Source organism: Parus major, chromosome 8, assembly GCF_001522545.3.
Source record: "Parus major isolate Abel chromosome 8, Parus_major1.1, whole genome shotgun sequence".
Classification (NCBI taxonomy): Eukaryota; Metazoa; Chordata; class Aves; order Passeriformes; family Paridae; genus Parus; species Parus major.
The window spans coordinates 7361768-7383373 of record NC_031777.1 but is presented as its reverse complement, the minus strand read 5'-3'; the positions used below and the strand labels follow the sequence as shown (position 1 = coordinate 7383373).

Sequence of the window (21606 nt, the reverse complement as noted above, 5' to 3'; positions counted from 1 at the left end):
AGTGTTTCAGCCAGCTCTAGTATGACATGGACACATTTCTAATAAGCTTAAATACAGGGAAAACATGGTAACTGCACAACTGCCCACACAAACAGGAGACATCCCAGTAGTTCTGTAGAGCCCACTCTCCCCAGTCACCATGCTGAATTCATTCCAAAATCCAGGGTCAGTTGCTTCTAATCTTGGGATTTATGAGGAGTTGTTTTGGTGGTTTGAGTTTTTACATTTCCATTAAGATAATTTGAAAATACAGTCAATATAGAAGGGATGGAAGCAAACAAAAGTCAGGCCTCAGAGCCCTCATAAACTTAAGACGTAGTTTTAAAAACCTCTTAAGGATATGTGACTTTGGGTTTTATTAAAAATGGAGTAAACATCAAATAAAAACCAAAACAGAATAGGTAGAACACTTTATTTTTTGTCAAACCTTAAATGAAAAGTATATTAAAAAAACATGGTTTTGAATTTTAAGAACAGGAATATAAACATGTATTTCCTATCCAAGAAAAAAATCATGCAGGTGTTACAGTATTTGATCATTCTCTACATTCACTGGTATGCAACATCAACTTAATGTTATTCCATAGATACAGAAATGCTGTAAATACAGCATTTGGTACAAATACCAGGATCTTCTGGCCTCACACTATAGATGAAGCAAATCTGTTCTTTGGTAATTGGAGAAGGCTGATTTTCCATTCCAATGCAGGACTCTTAAGAGGCCATATTAGCCACTCTGCTCAGACAATTACAACTCCTGGAGACAAGTATGGGCCACTTTTGTCAAGAGAAAATAGTATTAGAGGTATAAATGCAAAGAAGTTAAAATTATTCATTCCTTGTGGTGGCTGTTCCAGGAAAAAAAAAATCCAACTCTCTCCTCCTCTATTCATCATTTAATCTAGGTAACATTTAGACTCATATGAAAAGGTATTTGCTAGATGGGAATGTACACATGCATGCTTTCAGTTTAAAGAAAGAGATGTGTGGTGAATGGCAATTTAAAGTTAACATAACTTGAAGGTACACCTATAATAAAGTTTAAAGATTTAGTAAACTGGGACATTACAAATAAAAAAGAGTGATAATAGATTTTCTGATCTTCCCTTTTTCAACAAAGACTGACAGAATATACATATACAGGCTGACATTTTGATTTATGGAAAACAACTTTCATTTTCCTCAGTTTGCAAGTCCTATTGACTAAAATGTAGTATCATTCACAACAAAATATTTTCAGTAAGTCAAACATTAAGCAAAGAAACCCCAAACTAAGCTGAGAAGCTAAGTGGTTTAGAAAGCCTGGAAATATCTATGTGTATGTCAGTGTGTCTATAACTTTTTTGTACATTATATCTATAGACACACCCACACATTTATTTACACGCATCCATGCACACACGCACACACACATGGGGAACCTGCCGTGGAGATCCAGCTATCATCTATTCAGGAACAAAACACATTATTTAAAAATGTGGCTGATTTAAAACAGAGAAGAAACTGCTGCTATCAAAATATACAATTTGGATTGCAGACTAGAAGGCTAACAACATTAAAAAAATAGTTTTAAGCAAAACCCCTTTGCTTCTGAATAACAACAGGTATCAACCTGCCACAGCATGAATCATCCAAATAAGATTTTATAAAAAAATTTAAACTGTGACCCTTCCTCATTTGTAAAGTTCTTGACATATACAGTGCGAGTTCTGGTTTCCAAAGTGGAGCCCCTTCCATTTCTTTCCATCTGTACTTCAGGAAATGAATGGCAGCTGAAGGATTCAGAATCTCAAGTGAGATTTGTGCTTTACCATATACCTGAAAAAAAATTAACAGAAGACAGCATTACTACCCTTGTGGCATATATAGGAATTTTACTCACAGGTGGAAAATGCACAGGCATTGTTAAAAGAATTCTTAGGGAATTAGAAAGTTGACAAAGAGATGCAATGTGTTATGCACAGGATTTGTCCCACTAAGTAACAGCTGGCTACAGCCTTGCCTGAAAAAAAACACGTTTTCCAAGGCACTGCATGACCTCTAACATTGAAAGACTGTTGTAAAGACAGCTAGTTCATTCTGGGAGTTCAGATAGGGTCTGAACCTGGGAGATTGTTCATCTGAGACTTTTAAATAGAAAGCCATGGAAGTTTGGTGATTGGAATTATTTTGACAATTCCTACAGCATTGTTCTTTTTCATTCAATCATTTAAGCAGTTTGCTGTGAATCAACATGAAAAAATTAAACATTCATGAAATGCATGGGCTTCTCCCCTCCCTCAATATTTCTTCAATTGCTTCATGATAATAGTTTATTCTCTACAATGTGAACAAGTTATTGCAGTGAACTTCCCCTTCAGGAGGGTTCGGTCCCAGAGAATCAGAGTCAGAAGGTGGGGAATCATGAGACTAATAAATGATTAATGGTAACTACACTTCCTTTAAAACTTTGGAGATTATTACTTACAGTCTGTAAACATATACCACTACATTTTATTAACTGTATCGTCAGAGAAAATCAAAACAAGCAGTATTTCCAAGCTAAAACATTGTTCAAATGTCTAAGCTGTAAACAATTCCCTGGTTGACGGAACTTCTAATTCCCACCAAAACCATGCGAGCATGAACATCAAGGACTTTAAGCAGGAAACATACCTGTCCAAAGTTTCCCAGAAGCGTAGGAATACTGGCCTGTCCAAGTGTCTTTTGTGGTAGCTGAGTTCTAACACTGTTACATCCCATTTCTGTACATTGGGATCCAGGCGCACTTCATCATATTTGAGATGAAAAGCTTTAACTACAGCAAACAGGAAAGCATTTGGTACAAACATGAAGACTTTAGTGGTTTTTTATTGGTTAAAGAAAATTCTACCCCCCCCCCCGCCGCTTCCTTTTTCAGAATGAAGCCTGAGAGTAAAATTAACAAGCCCATAACCCAAAGAAGTCAACTACTCACTAAAGGGCACAGTTAGATATAGAGGTCAATGGCTCTCAGGCTATTCCAGGGTGAAGGGAAAGGGCAGCCTCTATTTTTAGATGCACAGATTCCAAGGGAACAGCAGAAAAGCACTGCCAATTCAAGTACATTCTCTTTGAGAAACAAAGTTATTTCTGAAAATCTCAACTGTCAAAGAATTAAAAATAATAATAAAAAAGGTATTTCTGAGACCTTTGAGTAGGAAGCCTGTCTATCTCCTAAAAGAATCTGAAGAAGACTGATAATAGAATGCCAGTGTAACCCCCAAATGCTACCTAAAGCATTCTGAGAAATCTAGTAACTGCCAATTTCCACTGATCTAGTACTCAGGTAAAAATTGCAAAATATTAATGGTAATTTTTCTCTTGGGAACTATTGCCACATATGAATTAGGTAAAGCCTAAGCATTTACACAGTGAACATTAAAACCAATGTATTGTTTTTACAATTCCTATCTCGTAACCCAATTTCATGATTTTAGTATTGGAAAAGTAAAAAAAGCCATCAGTCTTGTGGAAACTCGTTATTTTTCATGATATGAGTTGTATCTGCTTCAGATACCACACTCTTAATTTTGTCTTCCACAAAATCAGTTCTCTTTTCCAGACCCATCTGGGAACTTCCTAGAAGGCTGGTATGTGAAATTAGCATTGTTTTTGCTGACAAACTAAAGAAATTATCATCTGACTTGAATCTCTGCCCAATAAATTTCCAAGCTTTGTGATTAAGAATACATATACATTATCTCTGCTATACATTGCTGCATGTATTCATATAACTTCAGAAGAAACAAAGATATACCAAGGCATGCATTTATAGAAAAGTCCATCAACACCTGACAGTCTCTGCATTCAAGTTAAATGTTATTAAGCACAAGAGGATAGACTTCTGAGCCTGAAACAAATCACTGTTAAAGCTCACTGATGTCCTGTGGGAGGAACACCTTTAAAATGGTAGTCAAAATTAAGTATTTGTTCATGAAACTGACAGCATCCAAAACTTCATTACAAACATTCACTTGTAAATGTGAAATTAGGCTGGTTTGGTACATGAATATGAAACAGTCAGGAAGCCATGCATAAGGAAAACTAAGAAGCACATTTTCAGAGACTCAGCTAAGGAAATGTTCAGTGACAAAGCAATTGATCAAACAACACCAGTTTGGCAGGCTCTGGCTCAGTACACATTTTATTGAGGAGTTCCTTCTGGTAAGCTACCTGCTTCTTTGCCAACAGGACAGTGACAAGCCTGGAATACTTGGTAACCACAACAGACCCAGACACATAGACATTTCTTCTTTCTAAGAAGAAATGCAAACTGCAGATGAAACAATGAACAGTTGCAAATCCCAGAAACCACATTTGTGAAGACAACTGAGCACTATAAATATGGCAAAACAATAGTTTCAGATAAAAATAAATACATAAAACTGGACTGATACTGTCTGTGCTTCCTTCATTTACTTGTTTCCATTTGTGGGGTGAGTAAAGTCATTAGGGAAAGTTCTAGAAATACACTTCATCAGGAAAATATTTTAAAAATATCATGCTTTGAAGGAATGGAATGCATTTCTAAATTGAAGCTCCATTTCAGTGTATGAATTAAGACCAGATATCCCTCTTTCACTTGAAAAACTTATGCCTTCAGCCTGAACTGTGCAGGCTGTGATTGTGATCTTTTGGCATGTAGAGACCAAGAAGGTGAAAGCAAGTCAGAACAATTCCTACAGCCCTCCATACATCTATATATAAAAATAATAAAATTAATAGGAAGCAGCATGTAACTGCTAGCTAGACCATCAATATTTAATTTCATTTTTCTTGGCTTTGCTTTTCACAGCTGCCATTTTCTCAGTTTCTTTATCTTGAAGTTCTCTCTCCTTCTTTCCTAAGTCTCTTTTGTTCAGCTCTCCTGTGGCATAGTTTTACTTTCACAATGACTTTCAGGCTCTTTCTTTCCCTGCTCATTCTCAATCTCCCCTTTAAGTAATTCATTCTATTTTCTTGTTCACAGACCCATCCTTAGCTTTTCTGTCCCACCCTTGAGTTTTTTCCTTGCTGTTCACCAAAGCAGCATTCTCTTTCCAGATTCTATGTCATATACCAAAGACGGGGATACACAAAACCTGATCAAACCTGTTTCCTCATCACATTGAGTGCATGATGACAGAACTGAACTGAGGTGGGTTTGGGTCTGTTGCCTTTTTTTTTTTTTTTTTTTTTTGTGTGTGTGTGTTGGTTTGGTGTTTCTTAAAACAATCTGAAACCATAGGAATCCATCAAAAGGCCTGTTTTCTAAGGCAACTCCAAACTGAAGCAGCTGAGAAGCTGATGGATTCCTTAGGTATTATGATTCACCCCTCTGTCAGAGGGGTGAACTGTGCCAGAGAAGTGCCTCAAAGCACCACAGTTGTGGTGATTCAAAAAACCTATTCAGATATATATACAATGCTAACATCTAGCTCACTTGAAACTAAACTTTTTAAAACTTAAAAGTTTTTGTCAGACACCAGAACATGTTTTCAACACTTTCTTCGTGGCACACTAGGTGATTAATCCTCTCTTCAAAATACCACTGGAATGTGAAGACAGCCTGTGAACCTTGCTACCTATGAATTGCTGGAATACGCATTGTCTGTTCACCATTTTTTTAGAAGACTGGAAAGCAGATTTGTACACCAGCTCTTTGTGACTCTTGCAGCTGACAGCTCTGAGAAGATTTCCATGAGCTTTCACAGATCAGAGCAGAACAACCACAAAGGGCATGGGAATATTTGCCATTGTGAGGAGACTAAAGCCCAAAGTCTTTTCAGCCACCCATGCCCAACAGCACTTTGGCAGCACTGTCATGAGCATAAACACCCTACAAGAAAACCCAAACACAACAGTGAACCCCAAACCAAGACACAAAATAAATGCCTTACTTTTTGCAAAGATATCAACAGGAGATCCATCTGGCAGGAGCCAAGGCCAGCCCTTGAACTGCCAGGCGGGCCCTTGGACAAACACCGCCACCACACGGTCCCTGGAACACACAAGAGTGATGGACATGGGCATGGCCTGAAACATTTCAATGACCTGCTCTCCTAAACAGGCAGTGTGCCTTATTGTAGCTGCTTCTTTTATAGAGCAGGATAGCACATTTAACAACCATGCCTCCAGCACAATTGCTTTTCCTCTTGAAACAGAAAAAAAACCAACATTCCTGTGATTCCTCTGGGCTTTCAGCCCTGGCCCTTTGCAGAAGGCAGCTCAGTTTCTCAGGTTACAATTTTATAAGTCAGGGTTTATTTGTGGTCATCATTACTTTGCTTTTGGAAAGTGCTCCAACATTTTCAGAGACAATCTTCTGCAAATGGCGCTTGAAACTGAGATGTGCAGATTTAAAAGCCTTTATTCTCAACACTGCTGACTTCCAGGCTGAAAATTAACGAGAAGTAACAGCTACTAAATTTCTGCAAAGTGAAATTTCAGATATTTCAGCTATTTTAAGAGTACACAACCATTACCTGTGGTCTAAGAAAATAAATTTGTGATTAAAATTTGCATTTGTAAAATTCTAAAAATCCCACCTTTGAGAATAAATGACCTCCCCACATATGGTCTATCTTTCTCTTAAACATTTACATCATCCAACCACAGTTCCTACCTACCACAACAAATAATTACCTCTCTAATATAATCCCCAAATTTAATTTATCATTAAATCCACTAAATCCCACATGAAAAAGAATAATCAAGATGAAGTTTTGTGGCCTGGTTTTTGTTTGGTTTTTTTTTCAGGTTTTATAATGGCTTCCTTGGGTAAAACCAAGATGAAAAAACACACACCATTTCATGTCTTCAGTCTGAAGTACTTTAGAAAGTAGTTAAGATGGTTCTTAAAGGTTTGATCATTCAGCATTTTAAGTGGTATTTAATATTCAGAATTTAAATCCACTGATTTTTGATTAATTCAAGTTCTAAATACAGAGAGTAACTGATTTAGGAACAGAACCTTTTAAAGTATTCTTCTCCATTAAAATCTAATTTGGAAATTACAAAATCACTAAATAACCAAATAACAAATATGTCATTGTCCATGTGCCAGATCTCACTTGTGAGGAAGAAGTAGAAATGCACATCATCAAATAAAAAAAGATGTCGAACAACAATCAAAATGCTTCTCCAAAGTTTTTCTGTTCAAAGAGAGCTATTTTTTATAGCCTTGAAGAATGGGCTACAGACCAAATAATCAATTTCCAGCTTTCTCATAAAAGTAAAAACTATCTACGATTCCCTTTCTGCAACTAGGGCTTTTCCTTCAGAAGTAAAATTCTAATAGTTCCAATACTGGAACCACAGTTCAGTCTTTACTGTCTGATGTGTTCTCTTTCTTTAACTATTAAAAAGTTGGAATGTCAGATGCTGACAGCCTGATGGAAGAACATATCTTCCCAACAGACTGTCCCTCAGAAAGCAGACAGGAGAGGAGGGGTTTTCTTGCAGATCACAGTTCAGTGACTTGCATGTTACACTACCACAAACCAGATCAATAATACAAACATTTCCATTGGAATTTCTGGCAAACCCAGTATTAACTGTGCTGCTCACACTGTTAAAATATAAAGTGTTGCAAGCTTTAAAGATCTTCTAGATTAATTTTGTTTCATATTATTTTCAGCTGAAGACTCCTACACAGTTAATAAAATCCCTCCTTATAACTCTATCTTCACTTTTCAGTAGATTTCAGAGCATTTTATTGTTCCCTTCCAAATTCTGCATTATCCTGGGTAAGAAATTGTGTAAAGAAGTGTTCTTACCAGTCTTGTGGCATAAGTTTCAGAGGTTGGTCTACAACTCGGTAAGGGACAGTGACGCTGACTGTGGTTCCCCCTGGCTGCATCTGGTCCTTCCTCCTCTGTATTAGAGTCTCATTCTCTCGTTGACAGCCCTGTTTCTTCTTCTCATCTGATGGTACAAACCTTGGGGAATAACAAACCCGTCAGTAGAAGGGCAATTTACTTGATGGGATCAGCAGGAAAAGTAACAGCTTTATCAGAACTTGGCATTATTGACAGCAGTCACTGAAACCACCTCATTCTCACAATGCCAAGTCTCCATCACTACTCATTCAGAACACCAACACTTACAAAAAAACCTAAGAATAATATTCCAGAAGCCTTCTTGATAAAAACGGTCACACTAAAAGGTCTTCTGTGCCTCAAAAATACAGCCTGACCTGTTTTCAGACATTTGGGCCCTTACACAATACATTTGCAGATAAGGAGCCAGACCACAACCTGCAAAGTGACCACAACTCTTCTTTTTAGTGACCAGGGGTAACCTGGGCATTAAAGCAATTGCTTCCTGGAGCAAATTTTAAGAGCTCTTAGAGCCATTAGAATTATGACCAATTAGAATTTTCTCAAGAATGCTGGGATTTTTGGTCAAAAATGGTTTTGATTAAGGTTTTATTGTTTTGGAGGATGGTGATTTTACATTATCAGTGATTCATGTGATTACTATGATGCATGACACTACAGTTCTTTTGTGTTTTTTCCTAAGTAGATTCTGTGATGGAATAAGTACTTGTAAAATCCAGATAATGTGGTCCTCATGTCATATATAACCTCCATATGACAAAAATAAATTCTAAGTTGTGACACAGCTTTCCTCCCTTCAATTAATTACAGATCCTTAATCTTTCAGCCCCATCACCTTAAAAAAACAAATGCAATTGCATTTCAAGGCCCTCTTCTTTATGGTAATAATTCCCAGAACAGGTGTCAAAATTGGAATCATAAATGTGAGAGTAGTGTGGGCCTTTTTACTTATAAATTTCAGTGGATTTTGAGATAGATAAAAGAAAGGTAACAGAGTCATGGCTTTCACAGAACTAGAAGTGTGTCATGGAAAGGGAAGTTGATGTGACCAGCAGCACCTTCCAGGCCAGCACAAGAACAGAGTTCAGGCCTGTGTTCTCCTCATATTCTATTCAGAACCACCCAGCTGCACTACAACCCTATCTGCTGCTGACATTTCATTTCCAAAGCTTCTGATAAATATAAAACTGTTACCCTTAACTGCAGTAGTTAGCAGGAGGATTTGTGGTACATTTTAAAAGCACAGTACATAGTTGGTAACATTTCTCTCCATTACACTGCACATGGTGCTTTTGAGCATTTTACTACATTTTTTTTGATTGCACCATTTCTATTTGTTCTCTTCAATTTATTTCTATTTGAATACTAAAAACCAAATTTGAAAGTGCTTTAAGAGGCAGACTGCACTTCCTACTGTTGGATAAACAGGAAAAAAGAATGCAAGATTGAGTATGAGGAAAAGTTTATTATTCATTCAACTTAAAAACACTAGTTTTCACTACATATGAGAAAATGGCATTTTTGGGGGCGGGGGGAAACCAACAAAAAACCAAGCAAGCAGCAGGTGAAAATTGTCAATAAACCTCCAAAACTGTCTACTTTCCCAATGTAAATTAACAGATGATGTCCCCTCATACTCCTCATGATTTAACAGTGTTTCAGAAACCGAAAATCATGTACAATTTCTGAAATGTGTGTCCAAATGCATTCAATTGATAAAACTGCACTGGGAAGTTTATGAAAGCCCAACACCTGCAAATAACTATGAATGGTCCATTTAAGCTGACTAGTACTGCAAACACAGAAAAAGCATCACAGGTGTTAAATGAGGAGCTATAAATTAAATTATGCTTGTCTAGTACATGTGAAACACCATCACATTCTAAAAGAAATACAGACAAAAAAGCTGTACAGGACACTGGGAGAAAAGTACACATTGGCCACCTAGAATATTTTTTTTTTTAAGTTAAGATAATATTTTCCCTAACAATTAAAGTAATTAGCAAAGAGTTAATATTTACATACATTTTATCTATCACAACAGACTGACACATACAATTGCATGCTACACAGAGGCATTCAGCTGAGTTCTGCACTGGAAAAAGCCACCCAATGTGACACCAGAATTTAAGTATTTCTCATCAAATTGTTAATTTAATCCAAAGTGAGGCACACTTTTATCATGAGCACTCCTAATGGCCTGTCCTGCCAAATTGTCAAAGACTCTGCTTTGCCAATAATTACTGATCGAAAACTCTAACCTAAAATGAGGATTTGCTTGGTGGTCCTTCAGCTTTTAAGAAAACTACTAATGAGTCTCTCATCACCCATTAGAACTAAAGGAATCTGGGCTATAAAGAATGAAGATAAATTTAAAAAAAATAAAAATTAGATAAACAAGCCCTCAAACACCTTTTATCCAACTGGCAGGGTTTATAGGAAAAGCCAGGGTCACCCAAAATGGTGGGCAGTTTGAGAATAATTTTGTTATTCTTTGTTCCCTATACTAAACAAGAATAAATTCTTATTAATATGTAAATAAAAACACATTACAGTGATAATCAAGTATTCATCTGAACAGGGATCTAAAAGGTCACATTTTAAATTTAATTTGTAAATGTGAGGAAGCAAACATTTTATATGGAAACAGGAAAGCAAAGCAGCCCTGCCAGATGAGAGTACAGGCAATATTGCTGAGCTACAGAGCAACAACTTCACTCAGACTTCTCACATTCTCTGCTTTAAATGTTTCTGTGTTTAAGAATTCATTTCAACACCAATTTTTGGCAGTTTCTGCCCATTTTGGCTAGAAACTGTTACAGCCATTGAGGCACCATTCACTTGTGCCTGAGTTATGTTCCTTCTAGACAATGGCCTCAGTTTTATTTCCTGGAAGAAAATCTGAGTTTCTGAGTGAAATTCTCTAGGACACAACACAAAGATACCTTGTTAAGGAAAAACTATCAATGACCAGATTCAAATGGCACAGCAGAGAAGACAAAGCAAGCACTGAAACAAGAACTTACATACAAACAGATGTACTGGAATGCTACAGATAAACACACAGAGTACAGGAATAAAGACAGCTTACAAAAAGTTTATGGAATATATGCCTGCATTTATGGGAATCAATGACTCAGTAAGCACAGCAAAAGTCATATGCTTCAAGAACTGAGAATCAATAGAAATTACTGTATGATTATAAATATATATGGCCAGTGTCATAATTACTCAGACATAAAACACAAGCATAAGAAAACTGAGTATTAAACACCAAAAATCACATCTCCTCTTGAAGATTATTTATAATATTACTGTATAATACTATAGCCAGTGGCTTAACTACACGTTTGTACTTGACAGCTTTTTATACACTAGAAATGGGTTCTGAAACCTTAGTGTGCAGGAGCTCACAGTTTCTTGCTGCTTCTTGAGATCACTATTCCCTATTTTAAAAAACAAAATAAACAAACAAACAACACCAAAAAAATCCATATCCACTTAGAATGCACTTTTATACCCCTAGTAGGGGTAAGAAATGATTAGCTCTCACTGTTAATTGCCAAAATCATTATCCACATGAAAAATGGTGTGTTCTCACTTTGCAAATGCAGCAGGTCCCTTCCTAAGGTAACAAGCAAGCAACTGAACACCATCAGATTGTGGAAGGTAACTGGTAAGACACCATCCACTGAACTGCCTGAGCTACTCCTGCCTCAGCTCTAAACTCACATCCACTGGCAGCAGTGCCTTTAAAACCCTTTCAGTGAGGTCAGATCAGCACTTTCTGGCCCCCAGCTCAGGCACACTGAAAAAGGCATGAAAGGAGAATAAGGCAACTTACTGAGACCGTCACAATACACATTTGACTGTGTTCAGAACTGGAGACTTATTTTTACTACCCTCTCAGTATTTCTGTTAAATTATAGTCCCAACAGCTTTAGACACATTTTTGCAAGAGATGAAAGCGTTTTAGGACTACATCATGCCTGAATCTATCCCAGATACTTTAGTCAGTATCAGAGCTGGATAAGTCTCCAGTGAGTTGCCTGGCCACATTTAGTTAAATATATCACAATCAAGAGCATCATCATAAAAAAAATAAATAATCACAATTTAATCATTCTCATTCTGCCTGACAGAATTCCTCCTTTGCTTTGGCTCCATGTAAAGCAGAAGCCTTGCCTCTGAAAAGCCTGACTTCAGGTATTCTCAAATACTGAATCACAATTTCATATAGTAATTGTGATATCCAGTGTTACATTCAGATAGTAAGAATAAAATGTATTATATAAAATACTTTACAGAAGTATCACAACATACCAGAATGTACTGCAGTTCTGATTATAAATTACATTTTATGTTTTTACTGTTTTAGGAACTCTTCACTTTATGTTGTACTTGGCTCCTTAGAAAAGTAACCTTTCAAAAAAACGTAGCAAGAATATTTGCATATTATTTAGCAGGTGAATTGTATATATTACAATTATATACAGAAATGGCTTCCTTCAAAATCTAAGTTGCAACAAATACATAGAATAGAAAAATTAGATACCTTAAAAATAAAATCTGAAACCAGTGCCATGCTTTGGGTTTGTCATATATATTTCCTTCTACAAATGATAGTTTTCCTGCTTTCCATATTCTCTACCTTAAAAGAGAGCCTTACATAAGTGATAAAGTAAGATGCTAAGCATCTTACAAATGTCAGCCAAGCTTGGTATGAAAACTAATATACTACAGAGCTATGAAAAGGCTTAATAAAAATATTGGTATAATTAATTGGTTTCTCTCAGTTCTTGGGAATTCAATTTAAGTTCTACCACAGAACTGAATGAAGAATCTCCTGTTTATTTTACAACCACCAACCTAAAATATCTGGCAATGATACCACAAATAATTTTTCTCATATCCAAAGTGACAATGCATTGCAATCCAGTTCCTAAAAAAAATATAAATAAAAAAATCCAGGATTGTAGATAAAAACTATCCTAAAAGCCAGATTCCCAGCTATGATTGTAAGTTTTCATCTCTGGTTTTGATCTCTATTTTTGATCTTTAATTTCAGCTGAAATTTTTATTTTGTTTTAAGAAACATTTAAATGAATAGAATCACAAAAGTTGATTTTTGAAACCCAAATTCTCATTCTTTATGATCACACACTTCACAGATTGAGGGATATCCATATCCCAACCACCACAGGGGCATCATCCTCTGAGGCTTTTCCTACATTTCTTCACAGTCTCTCCTACAATGGCTCTTAACCCTTACAGCTCAAAAAATGTCTCCTGCTGTATCACCAATCCCCTCTGATGGCAAATACAAGCAGGCTATTTCTAGAAATACAAGAAATGCAAATCTACCTCCATCTTGCAAGGGTAAGGGAAGGAAGATTAATTTAGGTGTATCTTTTCTACCTGGACAAAATTTCTTTATCCCAAAACTTGTGGCAATGAAAGGAGTCTCTGAAATCTCTGCTCTTCTGTCAAATTTAACTGCAAGTGGGGAGTGAGTTAAAGAAGGTGCTGACTTAGAGGCAGAAATTAGCTAAGTCTTCTTTCCTTGGAAAATCATCTCATATCTATCAATCACACTTTACATCAAGGCTATTCCTACACTCTGCATACCTTAATAGTAAAAACAAACCCTGAAGCCATTCCTAAACAAAGTACTTCCATAAATCTGAATGCAAATACAAGCCAGGTGGCATATTTTCCAGAAGAGTGCCAGACCTGTCATTGTTAAATTAATATTTCACTCTTCTGAATTCTGCTATTGCACTTCTGATTCATTAACATACCTTGCTTCTCCCCTTTCTTTTCCAAGTAGGCTAACCATAAAGTGTCATCCTTTGAACCCTTAAGCTTCCTTTCAGTTTGTTCTGGATCATGTTCATTGCACTCTAAATATGAGCATCCTCTTGGGACAGGCCTTGTCAAGTTGACTGCGACTCTGCCCCAGTGAAGCTGAGAACAGCTGAAAACTCTGACTCCTGACACAGATGCACTTAAACATGACAGACCGATTGTCCCGGATTTGCCTTAATGGTATTTTTGGTGAGGAGGAAAAAGGGTCAGCCACAGAAGTAACTTTCCCCTGTGACAAACTTACAGATTCCTTTAGCTGACAGAACCAATAGCTATCTGGCTCTGAAAACTGATACACTGCTAACCCAATTAGAGAAGCTGGACACCCCTCTATAAATCATATTTAAGAAGGAAAAAACCGCGGAAAGCTCTCTCTTGCTTCCTGCTTTCTACAGAAGAGAAGGCCCCACCCCCGGCGCGGCTGCAGGGCTGGGGGAGGGGAAGCCACTAGGCCCAGCGCGGCCGCCGAGATTTTTGCTCCCGGAAAATCATCCTGGCGCCGCAGGACACCATGCAGCTAGGACCGGGAGCTGCCCAAGAGCAGAGCCGGCAGGGTGCCGACGGAGACCACAGGATTAGCAGCGAGAAGCACAGTGAGCTATTTCGCTGATGCATGGCCCGCACGAGATTTACCCTTTCAGTGCTGCCACGAGTAATAAATAATGCGACCAAGATCAACACTAAGAGTAGCTCCTCGTAACCAACAGCGAGAGGAAATTCCCTGATGCAGGGCCCGGGCGAGATTAACCTTTTCAGCGCTGAAAAATTCCATTTGAGAACAAATAAATCTGTGGACACCAGCCTTCTCCCAAGTCAGAGAAAAGGAAAGGTGAAGGCAGGTGAAGAAAACAACAGCGTGACACCAACGTCATTGAAGAAGGAAGGGCCGATGCCCAGAGGAAAGGAGAGGAGATGCTCAGGTTTCAGAGCTGAAAACCTTTTGCAAGCCAAGGTGAGAATATAATACACCAAACTATTTCCCTGAAATTCGTAAAGTGCATGTGAGGATGCAGTGTTCATCCACACCTCAGACGAGAACTAGGGAATATAGATGTTGAACAAAGCTTTGATGTGACTGGAACAGAGAGAGCCTTTGCTTCCAGAGACAGAACCTTTACTTCTATACTAGAACAGCTCATCCTTAAAAAATTGCACTCCATAAGCCAATGACCCATGGAGGCAATTGTGAGAAGACTGCCAAAACGTGGGAGGGACTTCACGGTTTCAGATTTCTGGGCAGGCTGCTGTTCCTGAAAATTAAAACCACGAGAAATTGTTTCCTGTGGCGTGGCAGGTGAGACTCCTCTCCCTAAGCAAACTGAAGAAACATTTATTTTTAGAAGTGCTAAACTGACTCAGAATCCCAGGGTTTTTCTTGTCTCTTTACATTGTTGGTGAGAAATAGAAAGAACCTTCTAAAAAGAAGGGGGGATGAAAGGTGTTCTAAAGGTTTATTTTAGTTCTTATAATTTTCCTTTTAATTCTGTTAATAAAGTTATCTTTACACCCTTTAAAGTTTTGAGCCTGTTTTTCCCCTAAAGAAGTTTGACTTAATCCTTTTCTCAACCGCAGGAGCTTTAGTTTACCTGGTTATTTTCACCTCTGTTCCAATTATAGCAGAGGAAGATGAGTAGATGATTTTTTGTGAGCGCACTGGCATTTGGCCAGCAACCCACTGCACAGATGCTTCATTCCTTTCTGGGTACACCTGTGCCAGGAAGTCACAAATTACACAGCTGTAAAAGCCAGGGCTTGTTGTGAGCTTTTTTCCTAAATATAAAAACTCACATAAACAAACAACATCCTCTGTCAACCCAATTAGATCAGTGCTCTAATGGCTTGCATATTAAGTAATATTAAAAACCTGCCTTCTCTCAAAGTATTTCAGGAGAGACACCAAGAGTCCAGTACACTCACTGCATCTTTGATGGCCTGTGGCAGTAAGATAGGAACTGGAACTAGCTGCAGATCAGAAGGCACCTGGTATCCCAGAGCACAGTTTTAAACAGTTCTAGGGCAACTCCTGCAGAAGCTATACCACCACAAAAACCTGGTTTAGACAAAAAGCAGTCTTAACAGTGTCACAAAAGATGAGTACTGGAGGTGATAAAAAGATGACCCCCTCCATTTTCTGGTCATACCATTGTAGACAACCTACAACAGTGTATTTCTCTGTGAAAATGACTGTTTCCAAAAAATTACCTGATATTTACTGATAGGCAAGTCTAAAAAGCATGATCTGTTGGATAAGCAGAAATATTCATTCACCCATAATGAATTAAACCTTAGAATGAGATTTGTGATGTGATTAACAAATTTTAGCAACTCACTGAAATTTCCCTGGATGAATTTGCGTCAATACTTAATGACAATATGTGAACTTAAGAAAAAATTCTTTATTTGCACAACCAGCTGAGATGCTTGGCTGATAGAGTGCAATACAACCCATCTGGTCACCTTTTCCTTTATAATAGTTGTGGTCCTTTCCCAAAATCTTTTCTGAGCTCCATGAGCTCCCTTGGTCAGCTTATGTCAGCCTTCTTCCATAGTAAGGGTTCACTTGCACATGACTGCACAGATGTTACATCAAAGAAAAGCACTGCACACATTCCAGCTGCTACTGCAAGAGTTTCCTAAATCTGCCCACAGGTCACAATTGAGCCAAAACTGTGAATTAGGTTTTTGCTTTTTTCCTACTGGTCAAGAAGAATTAATTTTATACTCTGGTCTGCAAAACTAGCTTGTCACAAGACAGTAAATGAACCCACTTGCTGAATTACTAATTAGGTGGTAGTATAACTTTATGTCTGAAAACAATTTGTTATACAGTATGTTCTAATCAGCTACTTACTTCAGATCTTGCAAAAGGTCCTTTGCATTAAGCATTGTTATTAAAGAGGTCGTGGCTGCTGGAATAATGATTATGGGAGTTCGAGATCCTGTAGAGATAATAAAGTTAGACTTGCCTGGAGGGGTTTTTTGGTTGTGTTCTGGTTGTTGTTTCCTCCCCTCCCCCCTTTTTACATTAAAGGAACTGTACGTAACAAAACTCTTGCTTACAAGATCCCAATCATGAAAAAATAGTCAAGGAAAATAGTAGTAAAGCTTTTCTAAAGTCAGGATTTTAATTTACCAAAAAAGCAGATCTCTATGAGTCTCCCAACATGTGGAGGACCCATACATAGCAAAACAGAATGCTGTTATGCTATACAGAATACATGCTATATACTCCACTGCTTGTTTATATTGTTGCTTGTAGTGTCAGAAAAAAATCAAAAAAGGAAAAGTGGGCACAATTCACACAAAAATGATCATGTAACTAAACTTGACTCACCTTTTTTCTGGTTTGGAGGTGGTCTTGCTTGAGAAACTGAGGAAAAAAAACCAAAAAAATACACCAGAATGACTAGGACATATATCCAAATGTCATTGCAAGGCATCAGTTTAACTGCAGGAGTGAATAGGGCAGAGTTACACTACAGTCATTAGATCATTTTTACAGATGCAAGACACTAAGATGAAGAAGGGATTTATAATTTGGGTTTGAGTATTCAGAAAACAAACAGCTTTTGACCAGCTTGAAGCAGATGTTAGGAGAGTTGAGTCAATCTCTCCCAGTTTTACTGAAGCTACTCATCTCCTCTGTATCCTCCAAAAAAGGGCAGGACACAACATCATGGAAAAAAATTACCAGCAATCTTGAAAAAAGCTGCTTGTACATCTTCAGTAGTGCTGAACCAACAGGAAAGCCTTCACAGCAAACTGATCTCTACACCTCATCTTTTCATTAGTAGTTATTATTGCACATGACATCCATGAGACTTAGCTACCCTAAACATATATAGAATTTTCTACAATCAAAACCTGAATTTCAGGCTTACTCAGGTTAATTGTGGATTGGATTGCAGTTTGAGTTACATGAGGTCTTCCTTCAGGAGCCAGAAACAGTTAAGCTTGACACTCAAGGGGAAAACCACCCAAGCAACCAAAAAAACCCAAAAAAACCCCCAAAAAAACAACAACCCACCCCCCAAAAAATTACCATCAACCACAAAAGAAACCTGCAAAACCAGTGTTGGACTGATAGCAACCAAAGAGCTGCCCCCCACCTCTCCAGTAATATGCTTCACCTTCAGTCTTCCAGACTCCAGTCACCTCAGTACGGGAGACACTGCATTCCAAGAGTGGAAAAGCATCTTTGTTTCTTCACTTTGGTGCTATTACTGACCTGCCTGGCATCCCCAAATCAACATTTTATAATTCAGTTTTCAGAAGCCCTAACTTTAGGAGGGAAGTGTAGCATTTGATAATCATCATCATCATCCATGTTTATCCTAATTCAGAAAATGGTGAGCAGTAGACAGATTGGTGCAGACTAACTCAAGTCTCAACTGCTACTGTGCAGGACAAATTTCATTAATTGACTACCAACTGCTTAGCACCAACTTGCTCTTGTTTATTTATGACCAACTGTTTCAGAAACTTCCTTGAAAAGTATAAATATTCACAGCACATACTTGCCATTATTGAAATATTGAGACCATTTCCTTAATTATCTTTTCCTAACACTGTCAAATGCACAGATATAATTGGCAATGCTGTATTGAACTACATGAATTTTACCTACCTATGTTTTTTAATTATTTTTTTTTTAATCTAGGTATCTCCTTGAAGTAAAAATATTCTTGACATTATGGGCAGAGCCAGCTGTCTTAAGGCAAAAAACAACAAAACAAAAAGGGGAGGGAGAATAAGCATCTGTAAGAAATTTAATAGCTGTACAAACACAGGTTAGGAGAAAAGTTGGCAATGCAAAATGGTGCCAAAAATAAAATTTAAGAGCACATCTCAATTATTTTCTTCAAATCACTAATGTACAACAGTTTAGCCTAATTTAACTAATGATTCCTATGTGCAAAGCAGCATCCTCCTGGAAACAGCAGGGTTTAGTTGCTTTCACTGCTAAGAACAGAATATCAGAATTCTTAAAATATCCAAATATCAAAATTAGAAAAATATCCTAGAACAAACAGAAAAAGAAATATCTTCTGACTACATCTGTCTTCTTTATTCTCTCTTAAATTTCCAATATAAAGGCAAGATAATGGAGGGCCGGCCTTAGAGCAGGATAGTATCAGTATCACCTGTATAATGTACAAATGCCACACTGCTGGCAGGAAATGCCCAGGAAGTCACAGCAGGGCCTGTGACAACTCAGTCACATTTCCATTCTTGCCACTTCTACCCTTTTCATACTGCTGTCTGTCAACTCCATTTGCATTAGGATGCTTAACAGGGCTAGTGAGATAAGTATGACAGGCAGCATGACCTTTCCAGTTCAAAAATAACCAGCAGAAGAATCTGTGCACAACAGCATTTAGGCATGCTGAGAACATTCAATATTAGAATGGATTCTGGGGGAAGAAGTAGCTTTACAATATTAAGTCTTAGCATTAAATCCTGCAAACAAATCTCAAGGAATTAGCAAGGCACACATTAAAAGCATTTAGAGTCTCAACAAGGATACACAGTATTCCAGCAGTACTTCTAGAAAAAGTATATTCATTTTAACTGGTAGCTTTGCTTCCAAGCCCCCCATAATGTCCCCATGACCTTCATAACATCATTTTGTCCTGAAATAGCACCTTTCACGTGAGACCTTCTTCCACCAAACCACTAAACTCTCAAAGGATGTAAACCAGAGACAAATCTGCACACCAGTTTGCAAACACTGTCCCTCTCATGTACTGGTATTACATACTTCTAAAAACTGATCCTAAGGGTTTCTTATTTAAACAAAGTATATTTATCATACATCATTGATTCAAAACTCAGGATTCAATCTGACAGACAAATGGACTTGGTAGCCAAAATCTACTAAACGGGAATTAAAAGCCCAGTTGAGGATTTTGGCCCCATTACAAATACCTTATGTGATAAGAAGTGTAAAGAAATAATGATATCACAGTCAGAGAACTACTTATTTCTGATATATTAACCCTAGAAGTAATATGTCTCTTTTTGAGATTAGCTATTCTGTTTGTTTATCCTTGGAGTATGAACCAGCTCTTGTAAGATATCTGAGTGGGAATTTTGTGAAATTTTAATTGGTGACATACCAAGCCCATGACCAAGAAGTCTGTGACTTTCATTTCAGCAGTGCACCCTTTCCATAGGCTAATTGGGCAACACACTGAAGAGAATGTGCCCAAGTCCCATGATAAAGCATTAAACAAAACACTATGTTTTTTTCCAATATATGTACAGTTAAAGGCCAAATATAAATGACCCATACTTCATTCTTGAGCTATCTACAGTTTTAAATAGAACTTGTTTGAAACTCACACATATGTGGGACAGGTGCACATGTGACAGTGGGCCACCTTACCTGGTCGTGGCACAGGCTGTGCTGCTGGAGTTTGTGTTTTTCGAGCAGATGCACCTTCCTTGGAAAAGATAGAAGAAGCAACATTATCAGCTGACCTTTGTCTCAGGTGTACAAGTTTTTCAAATGAACACAGAGGTACAGAAAATATCATGATAGGGACAGCAGTATGTTTCCACTAAAGAGATGGAAGAAAATAGAGAAAATATTCCAAACTCTTTATAGATCCTGCTTTAGGTTTAGGGAAGAGAGACAACCTCAAACTTTTAAAGTCTTACATTTTAACCAATCATACATTTTTTTTACATATACATTCAAAGAAACCTTTCCTATTTATAGTATTGTTTAATTTTACCTACAATCACTTTCACTGAGGGTTAGTAATGTAAATGTAAGCAATTTGCTGTAGAAATTTCCAAACAAGATCTGCTTATGCTTTAGATGGAAAACCAGAACCAAGAAATTGCAATGCATTCCTGACTTGATGAGTTTTAGTGCCCAGAAATAGCACTCTTAGGATAATTAGTTCTGCTCATGCCTTATCTTATTACCTTAATGTAACACAAAAAAGACCCGCACTACTATTTATTCTTTTTAACTCCCCAGAGTCGACACAGCACCAAAGAAAACAGTGAGGTCACACATCTGCTTCCAAAGCAAAACAATTCCTGCAAGAACAAATTCTGCTCTCAATTACTGCTGTGAAACCTCACCGAACATAAAACATAGCTAAAAAGCTGCAGTATATTCCAGCCACTTTTATTTGCAGAGCTGACAGGAAAAAACCTTTTTAACATGAAACCATAGATTTTATCTGAAAATTACTTAAACACTATGTAAGGCATCCTAGAAGCATGAGACACTGAGAAAGGTCAGAGATCCCACTCAGAGAAAAACCATTGGAAAGGACTCCAGTATGGCATTAACAGATTCCTATGTGGATGCATAAATAACAGTGTATTTTGTAATGCAAAATAAATGAAAGCTAATGAGAAGGCTCACATTCCATGATTTAAATAACAATTAGAGGAACTGCTTTACTTTTTCATTATGAAAGTTAGAACTCTTTATCTCATGATCTCTGAATTACAAATAGAAGCTCGAACACAAGCCCATAGAAAACATAAATTTACTCAAAGCCTCTCTTCCCTGATTATTAGTGAAGCCACCCATGATTAGTTACAATAAGCTGGAGCTGTCATGTGGTGCAGTGAGCAGCTTTTGTAACTTTTACAAAGTTACAGTTAATGTAATGTAATGCAAGCAACCTCACATTCATCTTTAGTACAAGGATTTAACTGTGCACTGGGTTAATGTAATGGGTCTATCCCAAATTTTGCTGTACTCTTTTCTGGTTATTAAAACACCAAAATTTATGTAAAAGCAGTTGAGTCAGTACCTGTTATTTTAAGACTTATTTATATAGCAGCAGAGAAAAGGTATTTTTGCCAATGTCCTTTCACAATTACTCAGAAAATTATAAAAATGAAAATAACATTACACTCTAGAGGA

At 37.4% G+C, this 21606-nt stretch overlaps 1 protein-coding gene across 3 annotated transcripts in view; it reads right to left on the bottom strand.

The window, feature by feature from the left end:
- Positions 1-332: 332 nt before the first annotated feature.
- The window catches only part of CDC73 (cell division cycle 73), a 112324-nt gene continuing 91050 nt past the window's right edge, over positions 333-21606 (bottom strand). The window contains exons 11-17 of one of the 3 annotated variants that reach the window (XM_015635698.3): positions 20098-20155; positions 17044-17079; positions 16561-16648; positions 7779-7940; positions 5901-6001; positions 2656-2797; positions 333-1818 (exon numbers count right to left, since the gene is read on the bottom strand). In XM_015635698.3, coding sequence (XP_015491184.1) covers positions 1782-1818; positions 2656-2797; positions 5901-6001; positions 7779-7940; positions 16561-16648; positions 17044-17079; positions 20098-20155 — 624 coding nt within the window. In that variant the 3' untranslated portion in view covers positions 333-1781. The other 2 variants (XM_033516490.1, XM_015635699.3) reach the window with 2 other exon arrangements.